General features: G+C 42.6%; 1 protein-coding gene across 1 annotated transcript in view; it reads right to left on the bottom strand.

Moving 5' to 3' along the window:
• The window catches only part of Marf1 (meiosis regulator and mRNA stability factor 1), a 53,285-nt gene that overhangs the window by 11,768 nt on the left and 21,965 nt on the right, over nt 1-19,552 (bottom strand). The window contains exons 13-22 of the mRNA XM_057773816.1: nt 18,299-18,379; nt 15,065-15,301; nt 14,857-14,976; nt 14,216-14,391; nt 12,571-12,791; nt 11,512-11,654; nt 11,216-11,349; nt 10,012-10,214; nt 9,160-9,387; nt 5,627-5,857 (exon numbers count right to left, since the gene is read on the bottom strand). Of these exons, the coding sequence (XP_057629799.1) occupies nt 5,627-5,857; nt 9,160-9,387; nt 10,012-10,214; nt 11,216-11,349; nt 11,512-11,654; nt 12,571-12,791; nt 14,216-14,391; nt 14,857-14,976; nt 15,065-15,301; nt 18,299-18,379 (1,774 nt within the window). The remainder of the gene's footprint in view (nt 1-5,626; nt 5,858-9,159; nt 9,388-10,011; nt 10,215-11,215; nt 11,350-11,511; nt 11,655-12,570; nt 12,792-14,215; nt 14,392-14,856; nt 14,977-15,064; nt 15,302-18,298; nt 18,380-19,552) is intronic.

The following is a 19,552-nucleotide window of genomic DNA, read 5'->3' as shown; positions in this document are numbered from 1 at the left end:
ACAGTGTTAAGAGGCAAGTTCACAGCACTAAATGCCTACATAAAGAAGCTGGAAAAATCCCTCACAGTGGATTAACATCTGAAAACTTTAGACCAAAAAGAAGACACCTCACCCAAGAGAACTAGACATCAGGAAATAATCAAATTGAGAGCTGAAATCAACAAAATAGAAACAAAGAAAACAATAAAAGACTGAATGAGACAAAGAGTTGGTTCTTCGAGAAAAATCAACAAAATGGACAAACCTTTATCTAAACTAACCAAAAGGCAGGGAAAGAATATCCAAATTAACAAAATCAGAAATGAAAAGGGAGACATAACAACAAACATGGAGGAAATCCAGAGAATCACCAGGTCATATTTCAAAAACCTGTACTCCACAAAATTGGAAAACTTAAAGAAAACGGACAACTTTCTGGATAAATATCACTTACCAAAATTAAATCAAGACCAGATAAACAAATTAAACAGACCTATTACTGCTGAAGAAATAGAAACAGTTATCAAAAGTCTCCCAACCCAAAAAAAAAAAAAAAACAAACCCCAGAATCTGATGGTTTTAGCTCAGAATTCTACAAGATTTTCAAAGAAGAACTAATACCAATACTCCTCAAATTGTTCCATACCATAGAAACAAAAGGAACATTGCCAAACTCTTTATGAGGCTACAACTACCCTAATATCCAAACCACATAAAGACATTACTAAGAAAAAGAATTACAGACCAATCTCACTCATGAACATTGATGCAAAAATACTCAATAAAATACTAGCAAACCGAATCCAAGAATAAATTGGAAAAATTATCCACCATGATCAAGTCGGCTTCATCCAACAGACCCAGGGATGGTTCAACATACGAAAATCTGTCAACATAATCTACCATATAAACAAACTGAAAAATAAAAACCACATGATCATCTCATTAGATACCGAAAAAGCTTTCAACAAAATACAACATCCTGTCATGATAAAGGTCTTGGAGAGAGCAGAGATACAAGGAACATACCTAAACATAATAAAGGCAATATACTGCAAGTCAACAGCCAACACCAAACTTAAATGGTGATAAATTCCCAGTAATCCCACTGAAATCAGGGACAAGACAAGGTTGTCCACTCTCTCCGTATCTATTCAATACAGTTCTTGAGGTCCCACCTAGAGCAATAAGACACCAAAGGGAGATCAACGGGATACAAATAGGAAAAGATGAAGTCAAACCCTCACTGTTTGCTGATGCTATGATAGTTTACATAAGTGACCCCAAAAATTCTACCAAGGAACTTCTATAACTCATAAACACTTTCAGTAATGTAGCAGGATACAAGATTACTCAAACAAATCAGTAGCCCTCCTTTACGCAGATAAGTGGGCTGAGAAAGAAATCAGAGAAACATTTCCCTTCACAATAGCCACAAATAGCATAAAAGTACTCAGAGTAACTCTAACCAAACAAGCAGAAGACTTGTATGACAAGAACTTTAAATCTTTGAGGAAAGAAAATTGAAAAAGACACCAGAAAGTGGAAAGATCTCCCATGCTCTTGGGTAGGTAGAATTAACATAGTAAATATGGCAATCTTACCAAAAGCAATCTACAGATTCAATGCAATGCCCATCAAAAGCCCAGCAAAATTCTTCAATAACCTTGAAAGAACGGTACTCAAATTCATATGAAAAAGCAAAAAACCCAGAATAGCCAAAACAATCCTATACAATAAAAGAACTTCTAAAGGCATCACAATTCCTGACTTCAAACTCTACTACAGAGCTACAGTACTGAAAACAGCCTGGTATTGGCATAAAAACAGACAGGAGGACCAATGGAACCGAATAGAAGACCTAGATATTAATCCAACACACCTTCAAACACCTGATTTTTGACAAAGAAGAAAAAAATAGGTGGCTGGAGAGACGGCTCAGAGGAATAGAGCACTGGCTGCTCTTCCAGAGGTCCTGAGTTCAATTTCCAGCAACCACATGGTGGCTCACAACCATCTGTAATAAGATCTGGTGTCCTCTTCTGTACTGCAGGATACATGAAGGAAGAAACCTATATACATAATAAATAAAAATCTTTAAAAAAAAAAAAGAAGAAAAAAAATATAAAATGCAAAAGAGAAAGCATATTTAACAAATGGTGCTGGCATAACTGGATATCAACATATAGAAGGATGAAAATAGACCCATATCTATCACCATGCATAAAACTCAACTCCAAATGGATCAAAGACCTCAACATAAAGCCAGCCACAATGAACCTCATAGAAGAAAAAGTGGGAAGTACACTTGAACGCATTGGCACAGGGAACTACTTCCTAAATATAACCCCAGTAGCACAGACACTGAAAGAAACAATTAGTAAGTGGACTGCCTGAAACTGAGAAGCTTCTGTAAAGCAAAGGACACAGTCAATAAGACCAAATGACAGCCTAGAATGGGAAAAGATCTTCACTAACCCCACAACAGACAGAGGTCTGATCTCCAAAATATACAAAGAACTCAAGAAATTGATCATCAAAAGAACACATAATCCAATTAAAAAAAAAAAAGTGGAGTACAGACCTAAACAGAAAACTCTCAACAGAGGAATCTAAAATGGCTGAAAGACACTTAAGGAAATGTTCAACATCCTTAGTCAGCAGAGAAATGCAAATCAAAACAACTCTGAGATTCCATTTTACACCTATAAAAATGACCAAGATCAAAAACACTGACGACAACTTATGCTGGAGAGGTTGTGGGGAAAAGGAAACACTTCTGCATTGCTGGTGGGAATGCAAGCTGGTATAGAGCCTTTGGATGTCAGTGTGGCGATATCTCAGAAAATTAGGAAACACCCTTCCTCAAGACCCAGTAATACCACTTTTGGGTATATATCCAAAGGATGTTCAATTGTGCCACAAGGACATGTGCTCAATCATGTTCATAGCAGTTTTGTTTGTCATAATCAGAACCTAGATACAACCTAAATGCCTCCCGACTGAAGAACGGATAAAGAAAATGTGGTACATTTACACAATGGAGTACTACACAGCAGAAAAAAAATGACATCTTGAATTTTGCAGGAAAATGGATGGAGCTAGAAAACATTATTTTGAGTGAGGAAACCCCGACCCAGAAAGACAATTATCACATGTACTCACTCATAGGTGGTTTTTAAACATAAAGCAAAGAAAGCCAGTCTTCAAACCACAATCCCAGAGAACTTAGACAACAATGAGGACACTAAGAGAGACTTACATAGATATAATCTACATGGGAAGTAGAAAGTAGAAAAAGACAAGATCTCCTGAGTAAATTGGGAGCACGGGGACCTTGGGGGAGGGTTGAAGGAGGAAGGGGAGAGGCAGGGAAGGGAGCAGAGAAAAATGTAGAGCTCAATAAATATCAATTTAAAAAAATTTAAAAAATGCCTGAATGTTATCTGGGTTTTCCGCCCCCAGGATTAATGGAAAGACTTAACTTTTTTTAGTTTTTTACATTGTGTGTGCGCGCACACGCGTGTTTGTATTGTACATAACTTCAAATGCCTCAGCAAGCATATAACGTCAGAGGACAACCAGCAGGGGTCGATTCTCTTCTACTCGGCAGATCTGAGGGATGAACTCACTCACATTAATTAGGTTTGCTAGAAGGTGCCTTTACCCACTGAGTTATCTGAAGACTGGCTGTTAACCAATTAGGTCTTGACACCTGTTATCAGTAGTGAGGTGTAAACAAGCTTATGGTCTTGTGGTAACTGCTCTAGACTGACTTTCCTCTCTTTCTTTTTCTTTCTTCAAGACATGGTCTTTCTGTGTAGCCCTGGCTAGCTTTAAACTCACAGAGATCCACCTCCCTCTGCCTCTAGAGTGCTGGGATTAAAGGTGTGCACCACCACTGCCTAGTTCCTTTCTTTTGTTTCTACATAGCCCTGGCTGTCCTGGAACTCAGAGATACCATCTGCGACTCCCCATCCTAGAACTAAAGGCATGGCCCCCATGGGTAGCTCCTCTGTTAACTGGCTTTTTCTTGGAGAAGAGCTCTATCACTTGTCTTGGGTTTTTCTCTGTGCTGCCAAGTGGCAGAGTCTTCTCATTTGTTTCTTTTCCAGCAACAAGAGCCATTTCTGAAAACATGCCTGAGTTAACCTTCCTTTTTAACATCCACTGCTGTCACCTGAAACTGTCACATAGGCCAGTGGAGGCATCAGCATTAGACTCTCTTCCTGACTTTCCCGCTCATTTTCAGCAGGGTTTCCTCACTTTCTGGGCCTCAGTACCTGAAAATGGCTATCTATCTGAAAAATGGCTATCCAACCACAGATAAGTGTACCTCTCATGCATCACCGAAGAAGCTTCTTTTGCAACACATGGCAATCGTTATAGAGGACTACACCTGATCCAAATGCAGAGAAAAAATGATAATGCAGTGACTAGCTCCAGCAGATCCAACTCCTACACCTATGAAACATCACAAAAGAGGGGACAGAAAGATTCCAAGAACCGGAGGAACTAGAAGTCTGCTGAGATGTGTCTTCTAGAAATGACAGGCAAGGCACACCCACAAAATCCCATCAACAAGGCTACCTAAACAAGGACAAGGGATAAATTTCACAAGGCCCCCAACCCTAAGCAAAGAAGTACAGGCAACTAAGGAAAGCTGAAGAGTAGGAGACACAGCGTTTTCCAGGAATTAACCCTGACATCATACACACAGATAACATACGGACTGTGCAGGCCATGTTTAGTGTTAGGAACTCACACACACACCCCAAAGAAAAAGTGGCATGGAGAGACATAGCCCACACACCCCAAACAATGCCCCCCGAACAACAACAACACACACACACACCCCAAACAAAGAAAAAGTGGCACGGAGAGACATTGCACACAACCAAACAACACCCCCTCAACAACACACACACACACACACGAACAAAGAAAAAGTGGCATGGAGAGACATTGTTCAGCAGTGAAGAACACTTGCTGCTCTTGCAGAAGATCTAGGTTAAATTCCCAGCACCTACATGATAGATCACCACCATCTGTAACTCCAGTTCCATGAATTTCGAAGTCTTTTTCTGACTTCTGTTGGCACCAGGCATGCATTTGATGCACATACATAAATGCAAGCAAAACATTCATACACATAAAATAAATTAAGCCGGGTGGTGGTGGCGCACGCCTTTAATCCCAGCACTCGGGAGGCAGAGGCAGGCGGATCTCTGTGAGTTCGAGGCCAGCCTGGTCTATAAGAGCTAGTTCCGGGACAGGCACCAAAGCTACAGAGAAACCCTGCCTCAAAAAAACCAAAATAAATAAATAAATAAAATAAATTGATCTAACAGTAAATAAGTAAACACAATTTTTTAAAAAGAAAAGAGGCTATGAATTTGAGAGAGAGCAAAGAGGTGGTATATGATAGGGGATGGGAGAGGAAATGGAAGGGGGAAATAATATTGATTATATTTAAATTTCAAAAGATAAAAAATTACTAAAAGAAAGAAAGAAAAATAGCCAACCAAGTTCAGGACCTCTCGTGTCCCTCCAGTTTTACACACACTAATGAAGACTAACAGGACTCCAGAAGTGCTGGATGGAGAAGCTTCCAATACGATGGCTTAAAGCCCTCTCACACATGTACCTCCACTAAGTAAGGCAGACTCTTCAGTAGCTCAGTCAAGGTCATGAATCCATATTCACAGGGGTTGAGAGGAGTACTGTGGGTGGTTTCGTAATGTCTCCTGAGCTCATCAACAGAAAGATAGGCATCTCCTTCCCAAGACATCAACAACACCAGCAACTGGGCAGTGAGAGACCGCAGAGACTTCCTGTTGATCAGCTGGATCTGTTTGCCAGACTCCAGGTCAGCAACCTAAGGAGAGGAGAATGCAAACCCACTTCAGATCACCTCATTCTGGCTAACGAAAAGAGGCACTTACACACACACAGAGCGAGCGAGTCTCTTTGTGACAGCGACCAGCACTTGGAAGGAGACTGGAGCAGAAACTGCTTTTGCTCTCCCTACAGCTCAGCCCATAAGCCCAAACTCCACCCACTCATCTTTCATGGAGTAAACTGGAGACACTGTTGTGGTTCTCTCTTTTATGTCCTTTCTTCCTTGCTGTTTTCCTCAAAGACAGACAGCAGGTGAGCTCACATGGCCAAGCTACTGACGAGGCTGCTGATCACAGGGAGAACCACACTTTTCTGAGGCCTACAACTAATTTTAACCTGATGTTTTCATCTGCTATGCATCTAATCGATCATTTCAGATTCTCAAGGAAATAAAGAACTTAAGGGAAGGAACCAATGAAAGCTATATCAAACCTCCTATTAATTAATCTTTGGCCCTGGCTCAGAGCACTGAGTTTTTGTTATTTTGAGATAGAGTCTCATATAGCCCAGACGGGCCTCTGCAGGCAGGCAGGAGCAACCTTGAATTCATGATTCTTCTTGCTTCTACCCACTTCTACATGGAATGGAAGACAAAAGCAGTTCCACTGTTCAGCCCTTCTCATCCTTTGTTAAGGAATGGAATCCATCTCTAGGTTAAGAAAAGGGCTGGAGCGATGGTTCCTTAGTTAAGAACCTCTGCTCTTCCAGAGGACCAGGTTTCAATTCCAGCATGACAGGTCACAGCCATTTGCAACTCCAGTCCCAGGGGATCCAATGCCCTCTTCTGGGCTCCACAGGCTCTGCATACATGTGGTGCACAGACATACACATAAGCAAAACACCCATATGCATAAAAAATAACAAAGAAATGCTCTTTAGAAATAGTTAATTCAGTTGGGCAAGAAAAAGATCTGGCTAAATGATGCATGGGTTCATCATAAGACAACGTTCCTTCCCAGCATTCCCAACCTCCACCCACAAGCCACCATGAGGCTTGGTTGGGACTGCCCACCTTTCGGAAAACTGACTTGGAAAGCCCTAACTATTTCTTCTTCTCTTCTATCTTTCCTTTCAGATAAACCAGAGCCTCGGCACACGTTCCCTTATATTCTGGGCTTCCTTGCTTTCTGTAAAACTCCCCTGCTGACCTCTGTGCCAGCTTTTCAAATAGCATGACTTTGCCTCCTCTCTTCTTTACTCTTCTCCTCTAGGTACAGCAAGATTTATAGCCTGTCTGCCTGGGTTTTTTTCTTTAAAACTTTAGTAAACTGACCTCAAGCTCCATTTTGAGTCTGTTTTTAGATTTTTCATCAATGAGACTAAAAATCCCAAGAAGAAACTCAGATTTCCTATGTTTTGGGTATCAGCACTGGCTCTGCTGGACTCTTCAGGGGTTTCTGGCAATACTCCTTGCCTGCCTTGTAATGACACAACAAAGGAGAAGCTGGGTTGCCCCACACGTCTAGACAACATTACTCTCTCCAATTCCCTGCTCTCTCTCAAATCTCGGAGTCCTTTCCTCACTTGGTTCTGTTTTCCCCATCCCCAGTACTGAGGATGAACCCAGTACTCTGAAAGCTGGACAAGCCCTCTACACTGAGCTATAACTCCAGTCTTTCTACTTTTCTAAATGTGGAGATGGGGTCTTGTTAAATTTCCCAGCCTGAACCTGAAATTCAAGTTTTCCTGCTTTAGCCTCCTGAGGTCCTGCAACTGCAGGCCAGGTTTCTGCTTCTCATGTTACTGTCCATCTTAGCAACACTGGTATTTGTGTCAATTTAAGTTTTTTTACCCCTAAGTCATTTCAGTCATGGTCATCTGGCCAGCTCTCACCATGAGCCCAGCCATCAGCCTCTGGACCTGCATCTGGGTGACACGCCAACGGTGGCTGTCTCTACCATCCATGAGCATGAGCTCCCCACGTGCACAATGCTGCTCCTCACCCTTGAGGCCACACATCAGACCTTCTCTGAGCTCTTCTACCTTAAGCCTTGACCCCTTCTCTTTAAACAGCCATTGTAACCTTCCATTTAATGGCAACATAGCATTATTTTCATGGTGACAAATACCAGAATTAACTTTACTAGGGCCAACCCAACAGCCCTCATTGTTGTGTTAAGGCAATCTGTCCTTCTGGTCCACCTCCTCATTCTACCCCAGAAGCCTTTCTTGTGTTCATTTCCCAGAAGCCCTTCTTGCCTTTGTCTGCTCATTTCTCAAGTCATCCTTCTTTGGCACTCCCAAACTCAACTACAGCACATGCATATCAGGCCAGTAGCCCATTAGTTCTTTTCATCCTGTGTCCAGCTGTGGCCCTCAGACACTTCCTCTTACAATCAAGCTAGCCAAAAGCTGTGGCATATACTTCTACCACTCTCCCTTGACATCCTGACATTGCTGGGCCTACTCTTAAGTACTGTTCTCAGGAGCACGCCAGTCACCACCACCCACCGAAGTCTCAGAATGCAACTGGTCACTCCCTTCCTGTTTCTTCTAACCTATCAGTAATCAGTATATAACCAGATTCCCTCAGTGTGGCTGATGGTGCCACCACTTCTTGCTTCCCTTTCCATTTCTTCCTCCTGGCAATTTTCCCTAGTCCTGTGCTATAGATGTTCTAGCAACTGTCCAGCGGCTCTATGTTCCCTAATCCTGTGCAATAGATATTCTAAAAACTGTCCAGCGGCTCTATGTTCCCTAATCCTGTGCAATAGATATTCTAGCAACTGTCCAGCGGCTCTATGTTCCCTAATCCTGTGCAATAGATATTCTAAAAACTGTCCAGCGGCTCTATGTTCCCTAATCCTGTGCAATAGATATTCTAGAAACTGTCCAGCTGCTCTATCTGTAAGTGGGAGGGTCAGCTCAATGTAAGAGGGTGTAGGGAAGAGGTAGGAACGTGCCTTCTAAAAGGGTTTTGCAGTCACAAGGGCAACTCTAAGCTAGTGTTTATTCTTAGGATGACTCCTAAATGAGTCAGGACCCATAGAAGATACATGACACCATATCCCGAGAACTCTTTGGAAGGATTCAACTTTACCTGAGCACTCGTACCCTAGGATAAAAAGTGACCTTATCAGTTCAGAAAGGTCATAAAGATATACAAGGAAGACCATGAGTCTAAAGTATCACATCAAGCCACCTCCTATTACCTAGTAAGGTCTCGCTGACACACAGCTGTAAAGCAACAGCAGTACACACAGGGAACAGAAATGCTGCAATACACACAACACCCCACATGGGCCATGCCACAGCCTACTCAGCAGGACATCGGCTTACCTTTACAACATGGCAGAGTTTTTGTGTCAAAGCAGAGACCGAACTGACATCGTAGTCTTGCAGACGAAATGTGTAACCAAAAGTTTTAGCATATTCTGTGAGCAGATCTGTCATCATAAGGCAGTTATCCTTTTGGGACCGCAGAAGCTTAACAAACTGGGCAGCTAGAGCTTTAAATCGCTCCACTTCGGTCAAAGTCAGGATTTTCTCTTCTCCACATTCCAGTACCTTAACAAACACATAGGGAGGAAAGAAGGGTCTGAACACATGATTGTATGCAGAGCTAAACGACATGAAAACCTACACACTGGTCACTTAAGATGGGAGTGCGGTTATGGAGGCACAGTTCTGCAAGGTCAGAGAGCTCCTCCCTGGGCATGCAAACACATATGTAGGATGTTCCTTTTCCTGGTAGTAAATTCTAGTATGTATATTTCACAACAATAAAAAGTTTTAACAACACATCTGGAATCAAATATCATGTTAATAAAATTAATAACAGAAATCCAACTCCACTTGGAAAAGCTTGGCATGAATTCTTTCACCCCACCTCTAACCAAAGGTATTTGGGAAGCATGGTGCCGCCAAAAAATAGCCAGTTTAACATTTGAACCATCTCATCCTATTTTTAATGATTATCTTAACACAAGTTGAAGATATTTTTGAGGTGGAATCTTGCTGTTTAATCCAGGCTGGCTTTAACCTCATAAATTCTGGGATACAAACAAATCCTCCATTACATAAAATTACCAACAGGTCAAAACACAGTTTTGCTGATGAGAAACAGTAACAACACCTCTCTATACACTGCTCAGAAAAACACTTAAAGAATAAGATAATCTCTGCACTTACTTGTAAAATCTCAGGTATGGCTTCCAAAAGTTCAAGCAGCTTGGTAAATCCATAGTATGCAAGCTTGCACTGTCGGCCAAAGTGGTGGTGGTAAGAGGGAATGAACTTGTTAAACGGCATCCGGAAGTGGGGCTGGTGGCGCAGCAAGTCCACAACATCCTTGGAGAACTGCTTTGTCCTTTCTATCTCATCCTGAGTTCGTTCTTTAAAAGACAAAGAATATTACACATCAGGCTCCCATCCACTGTGTTTAGTCCCAACCTGCAGGGCACTGCTGGAGTCACAGAGGTCAGCTCCGTGAGGCTACTACTGTGGGAGGTGAGAGACACACGTGTCATCACCTACAAGACAGGAACAATTTCTATAAATCCTGTCCACTACACCTATGTGAACAAGACAGACAGAGGTCTGGTGCTTCAAGCAATACAGTGTTATTTCTACAGAACATTCACACTTTTATTTATTTGATCTTCAGTTCAAAATTGCCATCAGAAAAGAGTATCAAAATTTCAACAAAATTAAAGAGAAAAAGTACTTAAACACTGATCTTCATTTCTATTAATTTTAAATTGATTGGACGAGAACTGGGAAAAGACAGACACCACAAATTTTAACTCTGGGACACAGAGACACTCTCACTGGTAAGGGGGGAATATGATATTTAACAGGTCTCTCTCCCAGAGTTGACAGGACTGGCAAGACAGATGCCACATTTCTATGAGCTTGTTTCCTTTCAAAGTATGCACTGTGTAACAGTCTCCATCAAGTGACACGGTCATTAGAAACTGCTGCACACAGCTGGGCTACAGTTTCTTCTCATCTCTGAGTCCGTTCTGAAAGACCAGTGTTCTTTCCTGCAGGATACATGGTTTCCCTTCCTCCAAACAACACAAACAACACAGGTTCTGTGTATCAGGCAGTTTTACAAACCATAATTCCAAGGGAACCATTAAGAACCATGGAAAAGGAGGGAAAAGGGCAACCCCCCAAAACAAACAAACAAACAAACAAACAAAAAACCTATTTCATTTAAAAGTAATCGGTAACTAGAATCATGTCTGCAATCCCAATACTTTGGGAGGCTGAGGTCAGAGTAATACTCTAAGTTCAAACCAGCCTGGGCTACACAGTGAAGTTGGGCCTCAAAAGTACAAAACAAAAAAACCAAAGGCACTACTGAGATAGGCTACACCCCTCCGCATACCTCTTTTACGGATATAAATGACCATGTCATCATCTTGTTGGGACAAGCAGATGGTTGTGTCTGGGATCTCTGATATGATATCAATCAACTCACATACACCATATTCTGTGATATCCCAGTCCCTTGAGAAACACCTATGTTTTAAAATGGGAAAAGGATGAAAAATGAGTAAAACTCATTGCCACAGTAACAAGCTTTACAAAACTCTGCCTAATGGTAGCGTGAGAGGACTGTTTGAAACTTGTAGGAAAAAAGAATGTTAATTTTTTTTTTCTAAAAGCTTCCCATCAACTCACCAATGGTAAGCCTGTGAGAATTCTCTCACAATGACCTGCTTGCTGGCCTGGGACTTGAGAAGTTTTAGTAAATCCTGAGTAAAGCGCTTCACCTGGGCCCTATGAGTGAGGGTCAGCAGACGTTTGGAGCCCATTCCAAGAATCTGAAAATGAAATGTTCTCATTATTTGTACTGAAGAACTCAAAAGATATGTTGTGTCAACCACATCTCTATCTTTCTTGCTCTTGTTACTCTCAGACTATCTCCCTCTATGTACAATGTCTGCAATGGACAAAATTCAACATATACAGTTGAAAAGAACAATGGTCCAGTTGTCTGGGGCCAGGTTCATTTGTTTTCAAAGTGCTATTTTCTCAAATGATCATGAGCACAAAGAGGAAGAGCATGTGCTCAGTCTGGATGACTAATTTCAGCTGTAAAAGATAGCTAAAGTAGTCACCGGGTGGTGGTAGCAAACGCTTTTAATCCCAGCACTTGGGAGGCAGAGACAGGTGGATCTCTGTGAGTTTGAAACCAGCTCAGTCTACAGGGCGAGTTCCAGGACAGGCTTCAAAGCTACAGAGAAACCCTGTCTTGAAAAGACAGCTGAAGTTTTTCAAGCCTCTTTAACAAGTGGGAAATTATGAAAACACTGTCTTCAGGGGAAGTTATAGGCAGCCTAGATAATAATCCAAGGCTAAACTCTAGTTCAGTGACTAATGTCCAAATCATGAAGGGTAGAGCCCTCGACTCCTTGGTAGGCATCAACATGTAAGAAATGCTGCTCGCAGCAGCCCCTTGTAACGAGCATCCTAGAGAACACTGCAAGAAAGGTGTCAGCCCACAGACACTGGGAGCAAAATGCTCACAGGCCTCTAGGGAATTGTTCCAGGTTGGAAATCTGTAGTTCCCTGAACACTTGAGAGGGCAGCTGCATTTTGAAACAAGTTCTAACAGGATGTTTAGCTCAGTATGGCTTTCTGAGAAATGAGGTACCATTTGTCTGTCTTTGGATGTGGCTGCTGAAGTCATGGAAGAACACTCCTTTCTTTGAACAAATAACCCCTTGTACCCTTTACCTGTAACACATGAGGCACTGCTTCTAATAGTTCAATCAGCTTGGAATATCCATAATCTGAAACTCGACACTGCTTTGCAAAATGGTGATGGTATGAAGGGATGAAATTGCTAATTGGTAGTATACAAGACGGCTGGTTCTTCAGTAAATCAATTACTTCTCTGCTGAACTGGATCAGCTGGGGATTACCCACAGGACTTTTAGAACGCAGAAGCCAAGGGTCTAGAGAAGGAAAAAAACACAGAAGACCTTAGGCATGATTTCACCGACACAGTAAACACACATAGTGTGTTCACTACACAGCAAGCCACTGTTTCAAGTTTCAGCTTGTACACACAGGAGCCACAGAATCAAACAACCAGGCTATCTTACTATAGGCAGGCAAACCAGTGCCCATAATTCTCAAAAGGTATCGAAGGAAAGCAGAGCATTCTGGGGTAATGGCAGAAGTGAAGATGAACAAGGATTTCCCAGACTACATTGGCAATATTTCAAATATCTGTAACTTGGCCATTTGGACAGTATTTCTCCCACAGACACAGTATAGATGGGCCCAGGCAGATGATCCACGAAAATGCAATTAACCAATAATAGAGTTGAAATATTACCCACAAAGATATGGGAGGCAGTACCTGGAGCAGGTTGGAAAACAGACTAAGAAACAGATCTATCTACCTACTTCCTTCCTGAGACAGTCTCACGATGAAGCCTAGCAGGATGGACCACCCCATGAAGACCAAACTCAAACTAAGCCTCTTCTGTCTCCTACATGCTATGATATAAACAGGTCTGCACCATCAGGGTTAAGCACTATCTCAAGGACTCATATCTCATAAAAGCTTTAAATAAAAAACAAAAAAACAAAACCTAGGCTGAGCTAAAATAATGCCAAGTGCCCTTAATCTCAGTACTGGGGCAAGGCAGGATGAAGCAAGAGGATCCATGAGTTCAAGAGAAGTCTGGGTTAATTAAGTGAGACATTATCTCCAATAATAATACAGAAGTTAAAAATCAAAAAATAAAACCTAAAAAAAAAAAATCAGACAAAAACCTTTATAGAAGTGGAAGAGATTTGTGAGTTCATGGCACAAGACAGAGCGTGAGCCTTTCATGGATCCTGCGCAGCTTGAAACTGAGGGAGAGGACATGTTCAGGAAGGAGCTTCTCAGAGCTCCCCCAGAGCTGATGGCTCAGGCTCCCAGTTACCCTCTCACCTTTCCTGTACAGGAAACAGAGGTACAAACCTAGGAAGAAGACACATTAGGGCTAAAGAGTAGGAAGAGAGCGCAAGCATGCACGTGCGTGAACGTGCGTGAGTTTGCGCGTGCAACTGTGCACACATATGGCATGGCACAACTTGTGGAAGCTGGCTATCTCCTTCCACCATGTGGATCCTGGTGCTCAAACTCAGGTTGTCAGTCTTCATGGTAGGCTCCTTTATTTTCTGAGCTATCTTGCTGGCCCAATGCTGATATCTTCAAAAGTCAGACTCTACCAACCCCTTAGCATCTGGGGAGTCTTAAGATCAGAGGAGACATTGTGATAAAAACGGTGCTGCTGTTTAAAATCAAAGCCACAACTTTCTCCTGGCCTCCTCGTAGACAGGAGGGAGCTTAGGCCTTAATCGCTGATACCTGCCCACCTACCAGTGTTGGGAGGTGGGGGCTTGTTGTGAATCCACTTCACTACTTTGACACCATTCTGAGCACTGGCTATGTTCACTCCTGGAATGCAGGTGATGAAGTGCTCTAAAGGGACACCCCTGGGGCTGTCTTGCACGATTTCTAGATCACCAAACTCCGCAGCATAGCAATCTGGAAAGCTGAAGTGGGGGGAAGGGTTAAATGAAAATAATGGAAAAGGCAGTGCAAGCTCCACAGCAGGCTTTAATCTGTATGTGCTAAGAGTCTCTGTGCTATTCTAACAGCTCTAGAAATCCCGGGGCAGTGCTCACTAGGAAGTGAGATAAAGCACACTGGCTCCAAGGCCCCCGAGTCTGGAGGTGGTCTTTGTGGAACCTGACCACAGACGGAATGACGCACTCTACCGGCTTGTGCAGCTTTCAGTCTGGACGCACCTCCTTCCTGCAGAGAAGAGACTGCCCTCATGTTTATGTTTGTGAAATTCAATGTAAGCCCAGTTTCTTGTTGAAATACTAAGTGCATGGATCCACTTCTTAAAGCTTCAGCCCCAGGACAGAGCCCTATTTCTAATCCTTGGTTCAGTCAGTAGGCAGACTGCAGGAATGACACTCAATACTCTACTCCCAACGGCTAACATCGCTCACCTTAGCAAAGGCACAGTGCCCTCATGGGTCTGGAGAAGACTATGAACTTGAGGCGCAAACGCTTTCAAAGAAAGGACCACAAAGGGGATCTTGTAAGAGTCTGGATCAAATTCATGTTCACTGCAGGAAAGACAGCAAGCAGTGAGCTGGCGCTTCTCAGGAGTGGAAAGCATTCCCTGCTCACACTCTCTGGAGGGTGCTGATGTACCTGAAGTCCTTGTTAGAGCAGTGCTGCCTGCAGACAGGTTCATGATATTCCAACTCTTCAAAAAGAACTGGGCTGCAGTTCGTGGAGGAGCCATCATGTGACTGGGAAGAGCCCAGGGGGCTCTGGCGGGCCTGGCTGCTGGGTAAGAGACACACCAGCCGCCCGTTTCCCTGCTCACGGATTGCAATTGTGTCTGTTAATTTATATAAATCAGACACATTTAACTTGTGTCCATACCTAAGAACAGGAAAGAGATATTGTCTTAGAATATCTTTTTTTTGTTTTTTTAAAAAAAAAAGATTTATGTATTTATTATGTATACAGTGTTCTGCTTGCATGTCTGCCTGAAGACCAGAAGAGGGCACCAGATCTCATCACAGATGGTTGTGAGCCACCATGTGGTTGCTGGGAATTGAACTCAAAACTTCTGGAAGAGTAGTAAATAGTAAGTGCTGTTAACCTCTGAGCCATCTCCCTAGCCCTAGAATGTTTTTCTTCTGTAGAAATACCTGACCTGTCTAAATAAAGCCAACACAGAATGGCTGCCCCGTGACTGAACTCATCCAGTCCTGCCGTCATGTGGCTCCTCACATGCAGACTCTACTTCAGCCTTTGTAAACTTAAGTAAAAATATTCAACCAATTTGAATCTTAATTTTGCTGTCTTTAAAATGCTGAGGTAACTTGTACCTCATGGTGCTGAATGAGGTTAGTGTGAGCTAATGGGTGGGGCCTGGTCTGGCAATCCCTTCCAATCTCTCCAGGTTCTACTGCCAGTTCCCTACACCCATCAGGCTTCCTTCCTACCAACAGCATCCATGGGGTCTCCCCACACGGGGAGATACACATTATCTCTGTCCTCTCATTCTTAGTCATAAGCGCTCTGATCCTTGAGAGTAAAAATAACTGATCTCTCAGGACTGACATCTGCTCAGGCTCTAAACCTCTTCCCTCCTGGCTGTATGTCACCAGTTGTCCCCAAACCTCACTCTGCTTCCTCAGCCCAGAAACTTCCCAGTCTGGCATGTTCTTTCTCACATACTTTCCTTACCCCATCACCCTCACCCCTGGGACATTGCTTGTTTCCCTGATCTTCCATCCAGTTCTACCTCCCCTCCCCCACCTCTTCTGGCCCTATCTGCTCCCTGCCCACCACAATGCCTACTGAACAAATAGCAGCCAGGAAATTCAGAGCCAACATGTCTCTCACAGAGCCTCCAAAATAGCACTCCAACTCTCGGTATCAAGACTCCAATAGTGCTCCAAACTTTTATGTCCAAGACCTAACACTTACTGTGATCCCATTCAAACTTCATGCCCGTTTCCTGTTTAACTGTCCCCACCATGTTCCCAGGTCAAATGTTTTCTACCTTTAATTTTGCCATCTTGTTTCCTATCCGACATCAGTTATCTGATCCTGATTCATAGGAACTTGAATCTCCTTTCTCTTTCAAAAAAATTTTATTATTTGACATGTATACATGTTTTGCCTATATATATGTCTGTGCAGCACATGCGTGCAATGCCCTTGGAGGTCAGAAAACAGCATCCTATCCACTAGAGACAGACTGGTAGGGTGTGCGCCCCCCTGCAGGCGCTGGGAAGTGAGACTGGGTCCACTGCAAGAACGGCCGGTGCTGCCTCTACATGCTGGGCCATCTCTAGACAGTGCTTCCCAGCCTTCCTAGCTCTGTGAAGCTCTAATACAGTTTCTCGTCTTACAGTGTTCCACCCCAGCATAAGTTACTTTTGTTGCTACTTCATAAATAAAAATTTTCTACTGTTGCTAATCATAATGTAAATATCTCATATGCAGGATATCTAATATTTGACCACTGTCAAAGGGTGGTTGTTTGACCTCTAAAGGGATTGCTACCCACAAGTTGAGAACCTCTGCTCTAGCCCGCCTACCCATTCCTCCATCCATTTATTTGGTTTTTGAGACAGTATCTGTGTCTGGCATTTGCACAGCTAAGTATGTCTTGAACTCCCAAATGCTGGAATTATCAATACATGCCACCAGGTCTCAGGGAGACTTAAAACTTCTGTGGCACATAGTCCTTGTAGTCCAATGGCATCAGACAGATTTGGGCCTGGTGCAGAACGTTCCCTCTTTTTTCCTATTCTTGAAGATGGCTCTGACCACCGTCATACTTCTCTGTCCTCCATTCCCCCACTCATGCAATGGTTCATTACTTATGGAGTAACTGCCACACCTCTGTGATGCCTTCCTTTGGATCTCTGAAGCATTCTCTCTTCTATGAACCTCCTTTTCACTGACATTTCTCTTTGATTCATAAAGAATTTGTGATATATTCTCTTTCCTTCTTTGGGTACAGAACCACGCCGCTTGCAAATCTGCATTTTCTGCAGTGCCTCAGCTTTTGTAACACCTGCTGTGCATCGCACACTGGACACTGAACATTCCAGTCCCTGTCTAAAGTATAGAGCAAGTTCACAAATGCCATCCCAAGAGTAATAAAAACTAGTTGGTAAAACAAAATAAAAAAGCTTAGCTTTCAGAACTGTGGTGGTCTGAATGAAAATGGTCCCCATAGGCTCATAGGGAGTGGCACTATTGGGAGATGTGGCCTTGTCTGAGGAAATATGTCACTGCAGGTGGGCTTTAAAGTATCAGAAGCTTAAGCCAGGCCCAGTCTCTCTTCCTGCTGTCTGTGGATCTGAATGTAGAACTCACACGCTCCTTTCCCAGCACCATGCCTACCCGTGTAACATCATGCTTCCCACCATGAGGATAATGGACTAAACCTCTGAAACAGTAATCCAGACCCAATTAAAGGTTTCCTTTTAGAATAGTTTCCATGGCCATAGCTTCACAGCAATAAAACAGAAACTTGAGTATAATTTTGTTAAAAATAAAAGTTTAGGGCTGGAGAGATGGCTCAGTGGTTAAGAGTAGCGACTGCTCTTCAGAGGACCCGGGTTCAATTACCAGCACCCACATGGCAGCTCAAAACTGCCTGTCTGTAATTACGGTTCCAGGGCACCTGACACCCATGACAAAACATCTATATACACAGGAAATTTTTTTTAAAAAAAGTAAAAATTAAGAATAAAATGATTTAAAAAAATTTTTTAAAAAGTGTTAGATTCAAATTTCCAATCTGATCAGAACCTTCTCTGTGAGACGTTCCTTAAGGGTGAGCATAATAATTTTTTGGATGAAGTCACCAATCATACTGACTATATCAATAGAACGACAAACAAAACTTACTTCTTTTCATAGATGTCTATAAATTTAAAGAGAGGCAAACAACAGGCGGGAGCATCCTGAAGAATAGAGATTGTTTCTGCACTGTAGGACAAAAGCCACAAGTTAGAGAAGGGCCTATTCCTGTATATTACATATTATATATACATTTTCTTCTTTTTTTTTCTCCCTGGATTTTCAAGAGATAGGATTTCTCTGTGCAGCCCTGGTTGTCCTGGAACTCACTCTGCAGACCAGGCTGGCCTCAAACTCACAGAGATCCACCTGCCTCTACCTCCCTAGTGCTGGGATTAAAGGTGTGTGCCATCACCACCCAGCCAAAGTGTATTTTTAAAAGGTTTATAAAATTAACACAATGTACATGCAAAGTAAACTTCCGAATTTGATATGTCAAGAGTTTACTTTTCAGAAAAGTTAAAAAGAAAACCAAAAAAGATTTTAGGATCAAGCCAAAGAAAGATTATCAAGTCATTGCCTGGGATTCCCTGGGACTTCCCACATCAGTGCAGTAGAAAGACATGAGGTCTCCTAAGGACGGGGGCGGGGACACGGATGGACGGACGGACATACACATTGGGTTTTAAGTCCAAGTGAAAGCAGAATAGCTTGCATTATCTCCTGCCACGTGTGGCTTATGTGTTAGATACATGGGGCTAGAATTCCTGCATGTGGCTGGACATGTAACTGCACACAGTAACATCCTCATTACTGCACATAGTAACATGTAACTGCACACAGTAACATCCTCATTACTCGTCACAAAAAAGGTACTGATGCCACAGAAACAGAGGCCCAAACACTGCAAAAATCTGAGTATTATTTTTATTCTAAGGAAAAAAAAATAACATGCCCACAACTTCAAATACTGTCTAAGTACGAACCACAGAAGGTCCTTGATATTCCAATACTCAGAGTGAATCCCATCTCACTAGCTCCCACAGACCTGCTATGAAGAGCCCACACTGCACTAGGACTCCAGCCTGGACTTTACCCTTTTCAGGCTTCTGTGTGTTACTGTAGTGGTCTGTTAGTCTTAGAACCTGTTCTGGGTAAGCAATATGCCACTTCACTCTCAAAGGGCTGCCAAGTTCAATCTTTGGCTTTTGATTAATAACTTGAACAAAAGCCAGAGGGCAGATTTCAAACCCTATTAATTCACAATAACTTTTATTGTATACAGGAGGATTGGAAATGTGATAAAATCTATTTATTATTTTCCAAACCATTTGTGGCTCAGTTTGTTATGTCCTGAAGTGA

Source organism: Chionomys nivalis, chromosome 7, assembly GCF_950005125.1.
Source record: "Chionomys nivalis chromosome 7, mChiNiv1.1, whole genome shotgun sequence".
Classification (NCBI taxonomy): domain Eukaryota; kingdom Metazoa; phylum Chordata; class Mammalia; order Rodentia; family Cricetidae; genus Chionomys; species Chionomys nivalis.
Note: the sequence above shows the minus strand (reverse complement) of the source record. Positions and strands in the feature narration are given on the sequence as shown.